General features: G+C 28.0%; 1 protein-coding gene across 2 annotated transcripts; it reads left to right on the top strand.

Moving 5' to 3' along the window:
• Nucleotides 1-2,357: 2,357 nt before the first annotated feature.
• Nucleotides 2,358-18,605, top strand: LOC111628260 (sorting nexin-6-like). Of its 2 annotated transcripts, XM_023372010.1 has the most exons (11): nt 2,358-2,498; nt 2,794-2,917; nt 3,142-3,240; nt 6,951-7,056; nt 9,271-9,346; nt 10,794-10,833; nt 10,902-10,988; nt 13,764-13,859; nt 15,567-15,630; nt 15,724-15,809; nt 18,093-18,605. In XM_023372010.1, the coding sequence occupies exons 1-11, from the start codon at nt 2,455-2,457 to the stop codon at nt 18,144-18,146; spliced, it is 876 nt and encodes a 291-aa protein (XP_023227778.1). In that variant the 5' UTR covers nt 2,358-2,454; the 3' UTR covers nt 18,147-18,605. The 2 variants fall into 2 exon arrangements, with proteins under 2 accessions (XP_023227778.1, XP_023227779.1); XM_023372011.1 differs by lacking the exon at nt 13,764-13,859.
• The last annotated feature ends 2,316 nt before the right edge of the window (nt 18,606-20,921 follow it).

Genomic DNA, 20,921 nt, shown 5'->3' with positions numbered 1-20,921 from the left:
ACTCAATAGTACATGGTATATAGAATAGAATAACTTATATATACATAAATATATATATATATATACACATATACATATATATATATATATATACAAAAAATGGAACAAAAAATTGCGTTTAAAAGATAAAATGCGAGCTCCAACGGTCCAAATGTTAACGCCGGAATTATATATTTATATGGATTTGTAGTATTGCACGATCAAAGCGTGTGCAATGGTGGTGAGTTTCTCGTCCCGCGAGGAATAAACTTGTACGGACCAGCATGTAACAACTTTGTTAAACGTTCGTGTCATCCAAAGTCAATTCAAAGGAATATTGATGGTAATCAAAAGATGGAATTCACGATTTATTTCCACTAATTTGTAAGGGGGTAAAAGTAGGACTTACACGCGGAAGGAGATATCCTAGCTGACTGATAGTTATCAAATCCAAATTTATACTTAGAGTATTAATAAGGCAAAATCACAAAAATGCATACTCTTATATGGTCTTACCCTAATGTATATTATGTATGTATATAAAATATATATATATACTGTATAGCCTACATATATTATATATATAGCCTATATATATATTATATACATATATATATATCTGTCCTATTTTTTAATTAATTTTCTTAATAGCTATTTTTGAATTTGCTATGAATTTGAAAATACCAATTGTAAATCAAAAATTTAATATCAAGTACAATTTGGAAAAGACAAGAATACTTAGAGATAAAACCAACTGATGAAGAGTAATAGGTCCAAAATTGTATATTTTAATTTAATAAAATAACTTTTCTGTTAAACTGTGATAGAAGTCCTTCAAATTCATAGCAAATTCAAAAATAGCTATTAAGAAGATTAAGATGTTATAGAATATTAAAATATTAATCTGGCAGATCATTCATATTACCAAATGATCTGCCAGATTATCTGTTAGGCTATATTAAGGCTAATAACTAATTAGATAAAAATCAATTTCCTGTATTTAAAACTCTAATTACTAAATTTATCAAGAGATGACAGCATAACTCTATCTCCAAATTGATTCCATCTAATTAGTTATTAGCTTTACTATATCCCAATAGATAACCTGGCATATTGTTTAGACAAATTTTTATTAATGAAAATTTATTCAAAAAAATTATTGTATTTTGCATTTAACGTGTCCAGTGTTGTTTCAGAGTATTTTCGTGTTGACCTCATTTGACCTGACCTGTTGACCCCAAACATACTCATTTTCTGTCTGCATCGGAATGTTTTTGATACTAGATGTCGCTATTCGTCATAATTTTTATATTAAAATGAACTTTCAAAATATAATTTTTTAAAATATATTTTTCAATACATTTTGTTTGTGCATAATAAAAATAAAAAATTTTAACGATACAGTAACCACGATTATTATTAAAAGTTTTTTTCATTAGGCTTAACATCGACAAAAATTCAACATGACGGCCACATGCAATAGAGAGAAATTTCAACATGGGATAGGGTAAAGAAGTCTGTATAATCTGTATAAACTCTCTAATAATGAACTTAGACCCCTTGGATAAAATAGTCCAATTTGTGCTTCACTGTCCTGTAGATACAAGCCATTACAATTCAGTTCTCCATGACATTCTTGTAAAGACATTAGGGTATCACACATTTGTGACCAACCTCCCCTCAACAGAAAAAGAACTCCCATTTCAACTTGAATGTCAAAGTGAAGGGACCACCACACATGCAAACAAAGCCATACTCTATTCTCTCCTCTAAACATTAAAGGTTTATAGGGGTATATGGACTTCTAATAATCTAGTTCTTAACTGAAAGTAAAGTTGAAAAAGCAGACAAGCATAATAAGCGAGTTTACAAATTGTTGACATTGCCTTGCAAATTGGATTTAAAAGCCAATACTGATGAGTAAAATGCATATACAACAGCTTATATGGACTAAATAAAATAGTATGAACTGTAGCATTGATATGTGGTATTCTGTTGTGTTTTTGGATTAGGATTTTCCCATCAGATCAATGTAAGTTACATTAGGTATAAAAAAAAAAAAAAAAAAGAGGGGGACAGGCAAGGCCTATAACTTGATGCAAACAGTAATGCATATATTTAGATACAAAATACATATGTTCCTTTTTGTAAATTTATAAAATATTACCTTGTAAAAGCTAAGTCAATAAAATTTTATTAAATAACTAACTGAAAATTATCATTTTTTAAATCTTAATTTTCAAATTTGGCTTAAATACTTATTTTTGAAACTGAATTATTAAATTTAAAAATATAAGTATTTTTTGAACCCAAGCAAGTATACAATTATTAAATTTTTTTCATTGAAAAATTTCCAATGAATTAATTGTAACAGTTGATTTTTTTAAAATAATTTAGATACCTCCTGCCCCACCAAGACCTGATTTTGATGCATCAAGAGAGAAACTTCAAAAACTTGGAGAAGGGGAAGGAAATATGACTAAAGAAGAATTTAGTAAAATGAAACAAGAATTGGAAGCGTGAGTAGTAATTTGTAATTTTTAGTTAGTTTTTTTTTTCTTTATACTACCTAATGTTACTACACAAATAAATAATTTTATGCAATTTTTGTTTTAAATAATACCACAATGTATTCAAGGAGGTGGAAAAACTGGATAGACCCAAATAAACCAATAAACTAAACCTTGGTAAATCCAGCTACAAATTTATTGAAATAATGTTTTCAATCAGATTTCACTGATCTTCAGTTACAAGTGTTTTGAATTCTTAATTACAATGTATTTCACATTAATTCCATACTTTTTTATTTTCAAGAGAGTATTTGGCTACTTTCAAGAAAACAGTTGCAATGCATGAAGTATTTCTTCAAAGATTAGCTATTCATCCAATGTTCCGACATGACCATAATTTTAAAGTATTTCTTGAATATGATCAAGATGTAAGTATATGAATATTAGAAAAAAAAATTGCTAGATATTTTAGTTTGGAATTGTATGTGAAGTCTCTAGTTTTTTAGATTCATGGAGTCTTTAGTATTGGTTAAAAAACATAATAATGATGTTAATAAATTACATATTATACATTACTAACAATTTATAAATTACTAAAATAAGCAACTTATTACTTTTATCTTTTTATTTGTAACTGAAAATACCATTTTAGTTGTGTGTTCGTGGAAAGAACAAAAAAGAAAAATTAGCTGGACTCTTTAGCAATATTAGCAAATCAGCAGATGATCTGTTGTTGTCCAATACACAAAAAGTAAGTATACATTATTTGTAAAGAATAAATCAAAAATAATTTCTAGTAACCAATGCAAAATACACTGACTCTTTGTTACATGTGTTACAGATTTACATACATTCTTAGCATTTTGTATTTGTACACAGGATTCAAATTGTTAGTTTTGTGAATTTGTTGATGCAGTTAAGAACTTAAAACTTTCTGTAAAATTGCAAAAAACAAACTGGATACAAAAGTATAGATCTGTAGTAATCATATGTTTAAAATACTAAGGAATGTCTTGACACTAGGTTGAAGATTAAGTTATAAAACCATCTTAGTAAAAAGTTTGAATTTAATTTTTCAGTGCTTTAATGAAATTCTATGGATAGATGGATAATAATAATTCAACGTTTGCTAGATGATGCTGTCATCATCTAGCAAACATTGAATTATTTGAAGTAAAACTGAATCATAAATATTTTGATTTGACATTATTATAGAGCAAATAAACAAGTTTTTAGCAAAGACATTTTGGAACAGTAATCAAATCTAGAGTAAAAATCATGCTTCTCTTGTATGCTAAAATGATTGTATGCACATACTACTTAGCTAAGTTAGCTTTATATTGTATTTTCCAAGAGAATATAATACTTTAATAATTAATGCAAAATTTTTAATAGCTTTCCAAATTTTATTATTAACAATATGAATTGATAAAATAAATGTTACAATCAAGTTATTTGTTGAATTTTTTTAACAAATTCAAATTATTTATTACTGGCAAAATTATCTATTTTGCTTTATAGCTCAGTTAAACTTCTCAATTATGTTATGAATGTTTTTGTCATGCTTGGTTTCAAAAGAATTGGTAGCGGGAAAATCATTTTCTGCAATCATCCTGGTATTTGATGTGAATATTTCATCACTGCATAATGTACCATTGTTCTTCCTATTTTATTCTTATGCCTATTTGTATGTGTAACATTTATCATTTTCCCATGACATTATTATTGATTTCTGTTTACTGTTGTAATTTTGTACAGATAACAAAGCATGTAACAAAGTTTGAATATTCTATAGTAATTAAATGCTAGTTTGTATGGGCTATATTTTCACTAATTATTATTATTATTTATTATTCCTAAAGATAGACAGTGTAATTTCTCTATTATACTAATCTTAATACAGTAGAAACTGAATTTAATGTTTACACATTTAATGTATTTTTGCATTTAACACACTTTTTTCATTTGTCCCTTCAAATCTTCATAAACAACAATGTAAATGTTACTGCATTTAACTCCCTGGACACCCTGAGGCTATTTATTAGTGAAGAAGCACAAGCCAGGCCAGCAATTCTGCCCTTTCATAAAGCAAGATCCCCAATGTTCTTTATGAAGAGAATCCATTACCTCAAAGGGTAACCTATATAATAACCAACCCATTAGCTTAATGTCATGCAGTTTGAAGATAACTGGTAGAGAACACACTACTGTACTTGATTTTGAATTCATGTTTTTGCCTATTTGTCTTGATCCCTATTTTTGTGCATTACAAATTTTGGAGCTTAAACACTTGTCAAAGGAGAAAAGGAAGTATAGCACAAGTGAGTTTTACATCCAAAAATGAGGTACTCGTAGGTAGCCCTCTCTTTGGTGATTTAAGTGAGTTGGTTTTCTGATTTTTGAAGCAGCATACCTTGAAGAGATTTTTACTGGACATATTATTATACACTAGATACAGTAAGACCTCTGCTTAACACTGCCTCGCTTAACACTGATTTGATATAACAGTCTGCTCGAAGCCTGAAAAAAAAAGCTCAAAATTTACGCTCCATTTAAATTATTGTGGCATTTTATTGATTCATACAATATTCATACATATTGATTCATACATTCATTTATGAACATGAACCAATCAGAAAAAGGTGGCAAAAAGGTGTACTTTCTTTAAATCTGTTTGTTTGGTGCAATAATGGTTCAATAATGGTTCTGAAGTTTTTCTCCAGCCTACCAAATGGTTCTTTGGAAAGTTTAGATCTTACCTTAATCTGTTTAACTATACTTTAATGGAAACTGATTTGTGCAGTATTTAATACTAAGAAAATGTTTCGTTGAATGAAAATTATTTGGACTTGGTGGATTAGGGTTCTAAAATAGAATATTATTTTATTCATTTCAATAATACTTTAATGTAATTTTAATAGTATTCTAGAAAAGTTATTAATGTAAGAGTGCAATAATGCTGCTTTTGTTTATCTTAATGTAAGTTTTTATATACAGTGGGTGATTGGTTAACAAACAGTTCGGATAGCATACAAATCAGATAACAAACACATTTGCGAAAGATTTTTATGATTGGACAATGAACACATGTTTGGATAATGAACACATGTTTGGATAACGAACACTTTACTGAACAAACATAAAAAGAAGCAATGGAAAATAACGAATACCGACTGATTTTTTCCCTTGTCTTCAGGTAACAGTTTGAAACCTTTCGGAACATGGTAGTTGTCAACATCAACGCTCAACCCAATAGAGATAGGATAGTATTCCTCTGAATGTTGAAACTCTCCCTTGTAATTCTAGCTTTTTGTTTACCTTTCTGACAAATAATTTTTTATAGTATTTGTGAGACTGTCTGACAGGCACTTGTTAAGTTTTGCGTCGGGGTTTATTTACAAAAGGTGAAAGTTTAACTGTCCGATCGAATATTTGTTAACGTTTTAATACCAAATTTCGAATTTCATCTGAGCCTTGCATTTAAATAATTTTGTGGGCTATTGATTTCTGTTCTCTGAATTTTTGTAAGTGCTTTTCTGAATTTTTTATTTAAAAAAGAAACTGATAATATTATGGAGCCTAAAAAGAGGAGTGCCAAGACTGTGCTCACCATAGAAACCAAGAGATAATAGCCAAGGTAGAAAGTGGGCACAAGATGTCTGCTATTGCTAGGCACTATAGCTTGAACAGGTCTACAGTAGGCACAATCTTAGCTATGAAAGATATATCAAGAAGTCTCAAGCTGCTAATGGAGTAATGAAAATCATATCTGAGAAATAAAGAGCATTTTAGAGCTCATAATGGAAACTGATCTGACAACAGAACAACTCTCAAGTGAAGAATACCAAGAAACTCAGAGATGTGTTTCAGATAGATGTGTTTTCTTTTGAAAAAGAGGAAGATTAAAGAGGACCAATGTCGACATCTGCTACTAAAGATCTTTTGAAGAAGTGGGAGGATGTCGGAACAATGATCATCCAAGTGGCATCCAAACCAAAATAAGGTTAATGGGGTTGGGGATCTCTACAATTACAATACTATTAATTACTTCCAAAAAGTCCTGAAGAAAAGAGAAAAGCAATCGACATTGGACAGATTCTTTGACCCCCACAAACAGGAAAAAACAAGACTAATAAAAATGCACGACTGCGTATATACATATTTTTACTGTTACATATACACTTTTTTACTATGTTTATTTATATATTTTTTTATTTTTTGGAGTCTGCAGTACGAATTAATCAAATTTCCATAAAAACCTTGTTCGTTAACCAATTATCGATTTAACAATTCAGATAACGAACAGTCTTGGAACGGATTATGTTCGTTAACAGAACACCCACTGTAATTTTATTAAATATTCTTAACTATTATTATCCGTTATTGAGTGAATTAACTATAATTAAGTTTATATAAATTTTATGATATTTAATTTATTAACTTATTATTTTTAAAAACTAGGATGTTGATGATTTCTTTGAACATGAAAGGAATTTTCTGATTGAATATTACAATCATATTAGAGATGCTACTATGAAATCTGATAAAATGACGAGAAACCATAAAAGTAAGATAAGTTAATAAAAATGTTAAATTTCAGTATCATTTAATACGTATGATTTATTCAGTTTAAATTTAAATGATTTATTTTAACATACAGAAAAAATTGACTAGTACTAAATTTTTGTATACAGATTTTCACACTGCTTGTCAAAATTTGTTATTTCAAAAAAAAATATTATTCTTACAAAAATATTATATCAGTTCGAATATTTAAAATATGGAAATAACTTTTAAAGAAATGATAAATTTTATAGATTTATTATATTATTCCTAACAAATTCAGACTATAAAATGGTGATTTCTGTAAATAATTGCCTTATATACAATAGCCTATAGCTTGAAGTTGACTACTTTAAAGCTACAGGTAGCAGCATTTGCACATCAAAAAGTATCTTCTAAATCCCTAATCTGGGTGAGATTGTATATTTTGTAGTCTTCACACACACACACTGTCTTTTAGATTAAAAAAATATGAAAAATATTCAGTAAATGGAATTTTCAGTTTAAAATTAATATTGTATCCTGCATGTTCATACATTATCATTATTGAAAATAGTATGGATTAATTCCTCAAAGGGTATGGTATATCTTTAAGCTATTGTAATTTCCATAAATTTCAGTATCTTTTTGTAACTATACCATCAAAGAATTAGGGAGCTGCTTTTTGAAAATGTGCAGACCCTACCTATTCATTCATTTTGAATATAATTTCTTGTCACATTATCTTTCACACTGGGCAAGTAATTATCAATTGAATTATTTTATATTGCTTATATATATAAAAGATAGAATGTTCCAGTTGATACTATATTTTGTCTAAAGGTCTAGCATAAACTTTTACTTAATATTACTAACATTTTTCAATTAGCTACAAATATCTCCAACTTTTCTATGTCAGATTGCCAACAAAAAGAAATTACCTTAGTAAAAGTGCAAATCTAATAGTTTAGAAAATGTTAAAATTTTTCTTTAAAATACTTAGAGAAAATCTGACTGTTGTTAGTAAGAAGCTTTTTATCTCTTCAGGAAAGTGAAGTAATGGCAGAAATATTGACATAAGAAGATTGAGTTTTTTGTTTTAGCAAAAATTTTTTTATTTATTATTCAAATAAATATGAATTTCAAGAGATTTAAAGTGTTTGAGCTGTGAACAAAATTATAAATTTTTAAATTCAGTAGTTGGAAAAAGGAATGATGGTGATATTGACATCAATTCGGTCAATCTTATGAGCACTTCATCCAACATATTAAGCTTATTATTGTTATACACTCACGTCCACATGTATACATAAAACTTAGTACTCTGTTTTAAATTCAATAATTTATTTTAAACCAAATGATTGCAGTAATTAATCAGGCTATTATTAAATTAATAGCCTGAGTAATTACTGCAATTGTTTGTTTTAGTATCAGTGCATTGGACTTTGGGATGTTTATTATATATTTAAAACTGAGTAAAATTATTTTTATATCATATGTATAATATGAAAAGTTGATGTGAAAGTTTTTATAATAAGGGAATAAGATCACAATTTGGAAAAACTATTTCAATATACTAGATTTAATATAATGTACATTGTTTCACTTCTGTGTGATTGAGACAGATAATTTTGATTGTGATAGTTATTTCCTGGATCACCAAAGAGAGGAATAACAAGACAATGATAACCAATAGGAATTAATCAGTTCAGAAAAATTGTAAAATTAGATCAAATAACTTTTTTATAAAAATTAAGTAAATATCAGTGTTCTCAAGAGCTTGACAAAAATAAGCTCTTTGCACAGTAAATTACACCACTGGATGCCAGAAGACTGTTTTTGTTTGATAAATTGTTCCTACAAACAAAGTTAAAGTAACTCTAACTTATATTTTGTTCAGTTATAGGGTAAAATTAGATACTTAAACCTAATTAAATAGTAAATTACAATTTTGATTGACAGCAAATCATGTGTGTTTTGGCTCATTTATGTGGTCCTTGGATGATGTACTTGGTTCAATTCTGGAGTAATGCAAAGGGTGTACACAATATTTTAGACTTTTGTTTTCCATTGTGAGCCTTTTTTCATTCATTTCATGTTTTGAAAGTTTTCTATTTGAACCTATCCATATCAGTAAATCAGGCCAATGTAGTTTTATGTAATATTGAATGAAAATATATGTAAAATTTATTTAATATATGTAGAATTGTTAAAATAATTTTAAACTGCTTGTTTTCAGATGTAGCTGATAGTTATATCAAGATATCATTTTCACTTGTACAGTTAGCAACCATTGATGGATCAGAACTTGAAAAGTAATTATTTTTATAATTTATTATTATATATGAATTAATATCTACCATAGAAATCAGTACATCTGTAAATTTGTATCTAGTACACTCTATAAATTTCTATAACAGAGTATGAATCACACTTTATAAATCATAGTAAATATACTAGAAAATCCATATTGATTTGAAAAGTGAGATTTTAGAAATTTAACTCTTGTTTTTATTTTTTAAGATTTTATATGAAACAATTTTCAGTTATACTTTGTAGAATGCTTACTCTTTAGCTTCAATACTAAATCTTAATATCATGGACCAAATATGGTTTGGTTAATTTTTCTTCTTGTGCTGCCATCATAACATTACTTTAAGTGAAATATTTCATCTTTGTTCTTAATTTACAGGCTGGTTTACACAATAACACTGTTGCCAACATAAGTAATGAAATGTTACCAGTAATATCCAGCAGATAATATACTTTATGAAATAACAACAAAAACAAATGTTTTCCACGATTTTAAAATTATTGTGTTAAAAACAGTCTTGTGTGTGTGTGTGCATACGTACATACATATGACTCCATTTATATATGAAATTTGAATGTCATCTGAAAGAAAATGGAAACTTTTATTGGTGAAAAGTGCTGACATCATCAATGACATATCCATATATTTTTTTAAAAGACAAGACTTAAAGGTCCATCTTTGAAGTGCACCTATAATTTTAATTTTTGTCTTTTTTAAAAATGTCAACAATGACAGATGTGAGCTTTCCACCAATGAAATAATTATTCCATTTTGTTTAAATTGACATCCAAATTTTCACGTTTACGTAGTATGTTTGAATTTTTTTTTTACATGACAAATCAATTTTTAAATTGTCAAACATTTTGTTTTATTATTTAATAAAGTATATTATTTGCTGGATATTACTGGTATCATTTCATTATTCACACTTAATTCCAGTTTTCAAATATTGCACAATTATTGTTGTTGCCAACATTTTTTCCTCCAAATCATGCTGATGAGATTTGTTAAATTGTGATGTTTACATGATGTGGTAGAATAAAACTTGCATGTGCGACAGCTTTAGTTTCTCTCAAATATGAGAATGCAGTCCAACATTATGATTTGTATTTTATCAATTGGTTTGACAATGCAATAAATGAAAAATCTGACAGCTTAGATTTCTGTGACAGTTTTTGCACCTTATTAGTGACTTTGACCACTAATAAGGTGCAATTTGGTCAAATGAGACAAATTCTTGCCTATTGTAGTTCTGAGCAACAAAATGTTGGTGGTAGTTTCATGTAAACTAGTCTTTAAGACTGATTTCTTATGCTAATAACTAGAAATCATTCCTAAATAAGAATTTACTTTGTTCAGCATCATCTAGGTTCTTAGCTATTTTCCTCTATTTTTAAATGAATTTTTAACTAGTCATATTTAACTTTTTAACCATTTATATTTTTTAGATTTTTCAGTAAAGTTTCTGAAACTTTTGAAAAAGCAAGGGTAAGAAGCTTGTAAATTTTAACTTCTTAAAAAATTTTATTATATTCTGATAATCTAAACTTTTTCAGAAATTGGAAGGAAGAGTTGCCTCTGACGAGGATCTTAAACTATCAGATACATTAAGATATTATATGAGGGATACAGCTGCTGCTAAAGTAATTTCATATTCATAAATTTGAATATTAAGAGTTGAATTAAGGCAATTTTATATGACTGAAAATATTTTCTACAATTGTTTTATTTAAAATATATTTTATCCACTTCAAATTAGTACTGTACATCATACTTTTCCATTAGATAGATGACCACCATGACTCCATTGCTAATGCCTTTCAGGGGAAAATTTTTGAATTAAAATAATATGACTTCCAGTTATCATTGGAAGTTCACATATAGTTAATTGGGGCCTCCTGATGCCACTAAGCTTTCCATATCTGGTCTTGAATTTCATTTATCTAACACTGTTCTCAAGATTAAGGAAAGACAGACAAAAGTAGGAATTTATAGGTCTACAGTTTTTTTCAAATTGCAGCCCAATAAACTGTTGTAATGCTGTGAATGTGCATTTTGAGATATATATTTCACAAAAGTAAATTATTTACAGGATTAAAGAATTAGCTTAAATTTTCAGCCTTAAATCTTCAATTACAAAAAAATACATGCATAAACTTATGCACATACTGTTTCCCAAATAGTACATTAAGTAAATTCCAAAACAATCATTTTTAAAATATGATAAAATTTAGAGAAAATTAGATTTCACACTTTAAGGTTAATTTAGTGATATAACATAACCATTTTTGATTTTATAAAATTTAGTAGTTAAAACAATCATTATCTGTAAATATAATTTCAAGCTGTTATTTTAACAAATGTTTTCTACATTTTTGGGGGATTCTCATTCTGGTTTTTTTAAATCTAAAATTCAATTTGTTAAATATTTTTTAATTTGCAATTCTTCCTAAATAGACTATATGTGTACATACATACATATATATATATATACATACACACACACAATTGGACTTATTTTTGTTAATGTTGGACTTGGCAAAATTAGATTTGAACTTAGATAGTTGCTAAAAGAAGTAATGAAGACAAACAATACAGTTCAAATGGTATCTAATAATAATTGTCAAAAATTAGAATAATAAATTTTTATCTTTTTATTGGAGATGTCTTATGGCTCATCCTCAAGTAAGAAAATTTTTCAGTAGAAACCTTTACTTTTATAGTTTTATTGGAAACAAGAAGTTAGTCAAACTATTATTACAAGAAATAAAGAATATTCTAAAATGTTTTATAGTAATCTTAATTAATAAAGATGTTCTTAAACTTCTGTATGTATTATAAAATTTTAAGCTTAAATTCTTTAACTTAATTCTTTTTATCTTTAAAATAAATTTAACTTTTTTTTATTGTATTGGCTATCAAAAACTTCTTGCTCAGTCCTGTTCATACTAAGTTAAAAACATTACAATGTAACATTTACTAAATTTTTCTCTTATATGAAAATAGCCATGAATACTTATGAATGATGTATAAAAGTGTGAAGACTTCCTAATAGTTGAATGTGCAAATTACTTAATTTTGAAATTGTTAAGGGTATAATGTGGTTGATTTTTGAATTGGGGCATTTCACGTAAGTTTATTTTCAAAATGTAAGAAATTCTATAAATAAGTGTAGAATACACATTACAAACTTGATTAGAGGTAATTTTTTGTTAAATTTATCCTATATAAGTTAAATTTTAAGTTGAGCAAATAACTCTGTAACAAAGACAATTTTTCAGAAATGTATATGGAGAACATGAAGTGCGTGTAATTTACAGGAATACCATAAAGTTGGAAAGTTGTAGGCTTTGATATTGAAAAAATCAAAGGTATTTAGTTAAATTTAATTGAGGCAGAGTGTTAGCAAAGCCTCTTTTATGTGGCTTACAGAATTGTGTTTGTTCTCAGTCTGTTTGATTTTGATAAAACTTTTTGCCATTTTCCATTAGTTGTGATGAGGAATCCGAAAAATGTAATCAGGGTTAACTTAAATGTAAAATATAGGGCTCCACAACTTTGCCACTTTAATCCTTCTGTATAATGAAAACAATGTCTGTGCTCTCCAATTCAACTGAGTGCACCTAACAAAATTTAAGCCTAGGGTTAAAAATAAAAGCAGCATTGTGTGCACATAATGCAAAATAAGTACAAAAATGAACAAAACACAAGGACAAAGCAATCACCATTGATTGTTCTTAGATTGCCTCTGTCAGCAAGTGCAACGATTGGCACTTGGCCAATGGAAGGTTTGCCTCTCCCATGGCTGGCAGGTACAAAGTTCATGTGTGTGCATCTGTCAGGTACAAGGATCGCTTCTTTGCCTAAAGGAATGATCACTGCCCTTGTTGTTTCCAGCTTCGCCTCAATTCTGTTGCAATACAACAGTCATGCAATTACACATACATAGTTTATACATAATAGCTTAAAAATTTCCTATTTTGAACTATGGTACAAAGAACTGTATATGGCTTCTAATATATTATAAAAACAAATATAAATTATAGGAAGCATTGTTTAGTGTTATACCTAAGGGAATTAATTTGTTTGACAATTTTTTTTACTTTGCATATCTAATTTGTATAATTTCATACCAAATACACAGGTAAGTAAATAAGCTATTGATAGTTTTGAATGGTGGTTTAATAATTTTTGTTAACAGAAATGTTTTTAATAAATGGTTACCTAATCAGTAGCATCATTTAATTTAAAATTTTAAAAATTTACATTTATAAATCTGATACTTTCTCAATCACTTAGCTATTAAAAAGCAAGATAATAAGTTGTTAATGAATTTTAAAATGTTATGTTTTAACTTTTGAATATTTTAATTTAAAAATTTTATATTTAATAATTAAAACATCTCATATTTAATTTAGGATTTGCTATATAGAAGATTAAGGTGTTTAGCTAATTATGAAAATGCCAACAGAAATTTAGAAAAAGCACGCATTAAGAACAAAGATATTCATATGGTATTTTCAAAATTTTGATTTTATTGTTAAAAAAAAACTTAATTCTCATGCTATTAAGCATTAATTAATGTACTTTTCTTTATTTTACTACTAAATAACTGTAAAATTTCAGTAAATTTCTATTATTGTATATATTTATAATATAACTCCTGTGACTAATTTGAGAATTGTAATAATATGATTCTTATTTTATATAAGAATCATGTGACTAATTTGAGGTGAATTCTTACTTGGATACAAACTGATTAAAATAGAAATCAAATGATGATGATGATTTTAAGTTTTGTGATTTCATACCAAAACTTTTACTATTAAGATATATATAATTTTATGTGGTTTTTATAGTGAACAAAGTATAAAATTTGAAAATGTAACAATTTATTACCACCTGTGTTTTACTAATAGTGGAATATTGTAATTTGAATTTGGATCAAATTTAAATAGTTCAATATTTGAGCGTTTAGTGTAAGATTAAGATTATAATTAAGAATTGTCATTGACTTGTACTAATTCACTCTGAAATAGTTGATTTTTCTTTTTCATTATAAAGAAGTGTCTACTGGCCAGTTAACACAATTTCTCAAATTTTGTTTTGCCATTAGTTGCGAGGAAAAATTAATCAACTTACATACAATAAATATAAACATCTTCCATATAATATGTACTCTTTTTGTATATATAAATCTTGAAATTCTTAAGCATCATAAAATAATCTTCTTTTTAAAGCACTTAAGGATTTTTACAAAAATCATCTATGATTAGTGCTTATGGTATCTTGATCTGATCAATCAATATACTCAGTTACACAAGGAACTTAAAATTTGATTTCTGTTTAAACAATATAGCAGTCAATGGTCATTAATTCCATAGTTATGTAGGATAAAATAAGGAATTAGATAAGACATTGCTACTCTTCACATAATGTAAATTTTTCAACTTGTAACCTTACATTGCACAAAGAATTGAGACAAGAAATTTAAAACTTTACTATAGTTGACATAAAAATTATTAATGGTTACCATTAACTGCTTCTATAGTATGCAACATATTTGTCTGCTATAAATTTTCATGGGGAGAGAAGAAATAAAACTATGTATAATTAAGTATTCAATAGGCTTTAGGTCTAATATTAAAAATTAAATTAAAAATACCTGCTATACTATATTCTTTTGGATATGTTGGTCTTTAATGTATTGAAGTCTGTTGTTCATTAAAGAGCATTTTTAAGCACTTAGAGGATGACAACTATTTTTGAAGGACTTATCATTCTAATAATTTGTAAGAGAACTTCACAAACTACTTGCAATGAAGAAATTAATCTATTTAATTAGTAGTCAGTTCTTCATTTGTAATTATTTTATTTTCATAATGCTATATAATTTTTATTCGAAATTTTTCCAAATTGTAAAAAAATTAAGCAAATTTTAATTTTTAAAGTTGTCATAGTAAAATTATACTTAATGTTTGTTTAGTGTGTGTTTTTATATTTTTCATTTTGTTAGACACAAAGTGAAAAATTATGACTTCGTAAATATTTCTGCATTATGCCGTAAATCTGTTTTTTTAATATACTAATTTAATTTTATTTACGTTTTTATGAACTTTTAAACTAAAAATTTCTATGTAAACATTTTTGTTTTTGTTGCTAAATCATTTCTTGATGTACTGAAGATGAATCAATTTTAAACAAGTATTTCCTTTAAATAGGCAGAAAATGTTCAACAACAAGCCTGCCAGAAATTTGAAGCCATTTCTAAACAAGCCAAACAAGGTAAGAATGTTATAATGTGACAATAATAATCTTATGGTATTTATCAAGTGTATTTTGTCTTAATTCAAACAAATTTAATTATATATATTTCAGAATTACAAGACTTTAAAACCCGTCGAGTTGCTGCTTTTAGAAAAAATCTTGTAGAACTAGCAGAACTCGAATTGAAACATTCAAAGGTAAAAAAATTTATTCATATTTAGGCATTGAAATTATAAGTAAATCTAATATATTCTCAGTTTCTTCTGATATCAATTGACTTCTATATTTTATACACATTAAGTGAAAATATTTTACTACCGTATACTGTTGTATAAAAACTTTAGAAAGAAAATCAGTATATTATATATAGCTAAGATGTATAGATAAATAACAAAACAAACTTTAATCCAAACTTAAGCTTTACTTCCACAATCCAATAAAATATTTCACCTTACAACAACTCATCTTTTACAGATTGCTTAGCTGTTAGTCATTGTAGAAAACTAACAAACTAAAATGGTTCTTCTATATAATTAATCAAGAGATACATAAGTGAAGAAATTACTGGAAATTTTTGTTCGTATCCTTGTCTATTTGGACCTTCTTTAGTAATAAGACTTATTATATTGGTGTGACCTTTAAGATATTTTGTTTTGACTTTGACTAAGATCTCCTTTATTTGCTAATCAGAAATCACACCAGTATAATAAGTCTTGTTACTAAAGAAGGTCCAAGTAGATAAGGATACAAACAAAAATTGATAAAAGTAAGGACAGAGGTACAAATTATTAAATTACTGGAAATTTTAGGATTAATATATAGAAAATGGGAGAGAATTAAAAATTGGCAAGATCAGTTTATGTACTAATCTATCTATCAAATAATTTTCTTGTGTATTTTTCTTTAAAAAACTTTTGATAATATAGATATTCATAAAAAAAGTAAAGGTTTTTCAAAACTTACAGAAATACATAAAACCTTGCTTTGTGGCCACCTCTGAATTTCCCAGTAAAATTGCATAAGTTTTCATATAAATCAAACTCCATTTTGGTTTGCCTCATTTCACCAATTCACTTAAGTGGCCAAGACAGGAGTGACCAAAAGTGCCATTTATCCCTATTTTATATGGCCAACAGAACAAAAATCTCAAAATTCTTAAACCCAATGTATTGTTTAAAGCACTTTAAACAGAATTGAGCATTGTTGCTATAGTTTTGGAACATTTCACTTGTCAAAAGAATCCAAATTGTTCATTTACACTCAAATTAATCTTCAGTAAATTAATCTTCTTTAGTAAGAAGAAAGCCAATTATATAATTGTTTAATGAAATAGGTCCAATTTTTTAAAATTGCAGCTCAAAGTTAACACTATTGCCCATCTGCCCATCCCTCTGTGTTTCCTTAATCTCAAACAGTTAGATGAAATCAGAGACCAGATACAGAAACTTTAGGGACAGCAGGCCCTGATTAACTATATATGAACTTCTGATGCAAACCAGAAGTCACATTATTTCAATTCAAATCTTTCCCTGAAAGCAGTTAATGGCACAACTCTATTGATAAAGGAAAAGTATGATGTACAAGAGGCAATCCACTACTAATTTGAGGTGGAAAGCATAGATTTTAAATGAACTAAATTAAAAATATGATTAAAAATTGCATTGTGACAACGCATAAAACGAACAATTATTTATTGTGACAAAGTTGAACGGTATTTTGTAAAAATATAATTACATAAGTCGGCAATGAATGATTAACATTACTGATACATTACATTACTTGCAACACTCAAGGAAAAAAAATTTGGACAATTCTGATTTCTGAAAAAATGTCACTTTGACACTTCAGAATTGTTGTCAGAATAAAAAAATTGTTTATTAAACCAGTGTTTAATTAACAATTTTTTTTATTCTGACACATCTTTATATTTAGTGACTTCTGTTTAACAGGAAAATTTTTAGAAAAATATTAAAATACAGTATTTAATTCAAACCTTTACTACTATTTCATAAGTGCATTAATTTGGTTTATTGGTACTAAACATTCAAAGTACTGTACATAATGTACAGTATTTGAACAAATCCTACTGCTAACAGCTTGCATTCATTATATGTGTACCCTGTATTTCAATACTTTATTTTTTAGTGTTAATACTCTGTATGAAAGTTTGCACATATTTTCAATATTTGGTAATTCAGGGTTATCCTTACTGTTTTTTGTTTACTTCTATAATTTTTTTATTAAACTTTTAGCAGGATTCAATACAGTATGCTAATTACAGTTTTGTATGTCAATTTTTCATAATGCCACTTAAGTGCCACCTCGCTTGTGTGGCCAGAAATTGTGTAACCTGAGAGTGGCTGCCTAAGTGAGGTTTTACTGTATTAAAATTATAACTAAACTAAGCATTTTACTGATATAATTTTTGGTGTAAAAAGGATTTTATGCTAACATTCTAATTCAAAAATTTTTTTTTCCAGACACAAATTCAACTTCTGAAGAGTTGTTTAATGTCACTCCACGAAGAACATTAAATTTTGGTTTCTCTTATTGACATATTTTCTAAGGGACCAGTTTGTCATATGAACTCTTACTATCAATTTGCCTGTGGTATAAAATGACAAATAGCATAATTTTGATTATTATTTTTTTTCTTTATAATCTGTTGGTTGTTGAACATTTGTTTTATCTATAATAAGATATCGAGTGAGTCACCAGCCCGAATTGCTTTGTTGTTCCAAATATATTTAAGTTGCAAAGGTAATTTAGATAAGGAAACGTTGTTTATATAATTTCTTCCATTACCATCAGGGTGCATCATTTGGTTACAGAAGTGTTGAATTCTTTGCAAATACATATGCCTGATGTATGTCATGGAATCCATGTTTATAACAAAACAGATTTTTCACTTGAGTTGTTATTTTGATAAGAATGATGCTAAATTTTTTAATTTTCTGTAGCAAATTAAATAAACTACAAATTTATTACTAAAATGACTAAGTTTTTTTGTTAAATTTTTTTTACACAAAGCAGATTATTCTGCAAATCTGTTTAGATATTTAAAATTAACTAACTTAAAATCAGAATATATTTTCAAAATATGTAAACTATTCTAATTCAAAATATTTACAATCACAAACAATCTTTTTAACTACAGTGACTAGTTCAACATGTAATCTGCTAAATTATTCAATGCACCTTTTTTAACAAACTCCCACAGCTATAGTCCACTTCTCCTTGTTTATTTTGTTCCCCTCTGTAGGAGGAGCGCCGGATGGGATAAACAGAGCACTTATTCCTCCTGGTATCAAGTAAAAAAATTCCACAAATGTAAGTGATTGAAATATTTAACCTTATACCCTTGACCATGGGACACTTTGTCTATCTTTGTAGAATATAGTATTATGTCAATACAATTATGTACATATACAATATTCTTTAAGACAAATGTGATATGATATGTAAATTAGGTATGACAGTAAGAGCCTATGTATATAAGACTGCTCAAAGACTGACACTGTAATCACTGGAAACCCACATGGTGAGCAAAGAGTGTGTTGCAGAGAAGGGCAAATGGATGCTATATGCAAGAAAGGGCCCAACAAAGATTAGACAGGCAAGCTAAATTCCATTCAGAAACGTCTGAATGAAGATTGTTCATAAGGTGGTGTAAATGTTTAATTATACAACCTTAGTATCTCAATCAATCATTTATTGTGCACTGAAGGATTTCTATTATTCTTGAAATGTATAGATCGTATTCTTGTGTCGTGTAATGCAGTAGTAACAATACAAAAGTAGTGAAAGTATTTTCATATATTTAAACAATTGGAGTAAATGGTCTCTTCCTGGAAGAAATGGATGTCAGACTAGTCTACCATGTGACAGAAATATAGCAGTGCTCCTTGAGGAACAACTTTAAAACTGACCCCAAAACAGAGCTAAAAAAATCATTTTAGTGTTGGTCTGCTATATTTTACTGTAAAAACTTCTCTACAATGCTTGCTTGTTTCTGGAGTTCCTAAATGTTCAAAACTTGAAAAGGAAAATATGCAATCTGTGATACTACTGTGGGTAACATCAGTTTTCACAATAGCAGAATGTCGTGGTACAATTCTGGGAACGATGTCTATTTTTTGCTCTTACCGCCCCGCCCCTAATTAAACTGTTGAACTGTTTGTGAAATTGAAAATTTTTTTCCTCAATAAATATAAGGCATTTGTTTTTAAAATGAAAGAGATTTATTTAAAGTGTTTTCCATCAGAATCTACAATATTTGCCCATCTGTCAGGTAACAAATGGATTCCTTGAAGGAAGTCTGGTTGTTTTGAAACAATCCAGCTATCAACCCAATTTTGGATATCCTCATAGCATCTGAACTGCTTTCCAGAAAGGTCACTCTGCATGGATCGAAACAAATGGTAATATGAAGGAGCAACATCTGGTGAATATGGCAGGTGGGGCAATACATCCCAGTGAAGTGTTTCTAGAGTTTCCTTGACTGGTCTTGCAACATGTGGACAAATGTCATTGTTGGAAAATAACCTTGTTGTGTCTTTTGGCATATTCTGGCTGTTTTTGCTTTAATGCTTCATTCAATTTGATTAACTTATTTGTAACGTTTACCATTGATTATTTGACTCAGTTGCAACTGCTCATAGTATGCTACACCTTTTTGGTCCCACCATATACACAACATAACTTTACTTCCCTGAATATTCTGTTTTGGCATTGATGGACGTGGTTCATCTGGACGCACCCATGGCTTTTGGTCATTTAGGATTGTCGAAGTGAGTCCATTTTTCATTTCCAGTAACAATTCAGTACAGAAAAACCTTTTCTTTTTTATCTTTGGAGCAATAATTCACGTATGGTTTTTCAACATTCAATGTCTCTCTCAATTCATATGGGATCTAATTTCCTTGCTTTTGAACCATTCCCATTGCATGTAGACGTTGTGAAATGCATGGTTGGGTAACATTTAAAGCAGCAACCAATTCCAATTGTTTGTCAAGGATCTCCTTAAAATTTTTTTGGTGGTTTTGCAAGCTCTTCGTGTGTATCAAAATCATTATTTTTAAACTGTCGAAACCATTCTTTGCAACTTGTATTTGATGGAGCATGTTCACCATAAATTTCCAACAGTGAACGGTGTGTTTCTGCTGTGGTTTTCTTTGCAATAAAATAATGAAGTATAACTTTTTCCGCAAATGCTGTTTTCCTGGCACAAAAACTAGACATTTTTCATTAGGTAAAAATAATTGTTTACACTTTAAACAGATGTCTCATACTTATTTAAACCTTTCAAA

Source organism: Centruroides sculpturatus, unplaced genomic scaffold, assembly GCF_000671375.1.
Source record: "Centruroides sculpturatus isolate CEXI.00-Female unplaced genomic scaffold, Cexi_2.0 scaffold512, whole genome shotgun sequence".
Classification (NCBI taxonomy): domain Eukaryota; kingdom Metazoa; phylum Arthropoda; class Arachnida; order Scorpiones; family Buthidae; genus Centruroides; species Centruroides sculpturatus.
This window is presented reverse-complemented; position numbering and strand designations above follow the sequence as displayed.

Bases quoted from the DNA above. Each gene is read 5' to 3' on its own strand.
- LOC111628260 (XM_023372010.1), top strand. From the start codon at position 2,455: ATGACTAAAGAAGAATTTAGTAAAATGAAACAAGAATTGGAAGC. The intron at 13,860-15,566 runs GTATTTTCAAAA...TCCTTTAAATAG, and splicing joins AGAACAAAGATATTCATATG to GCAGAAAATGTTCAACAACA. The intron at 15,631-15,723 runs GTAAGAATGTTA...TATATATTTCAG, and splicing joins TTCTAAACAAGCCAAACAAG to AATTACAAGACTTTAAAACC.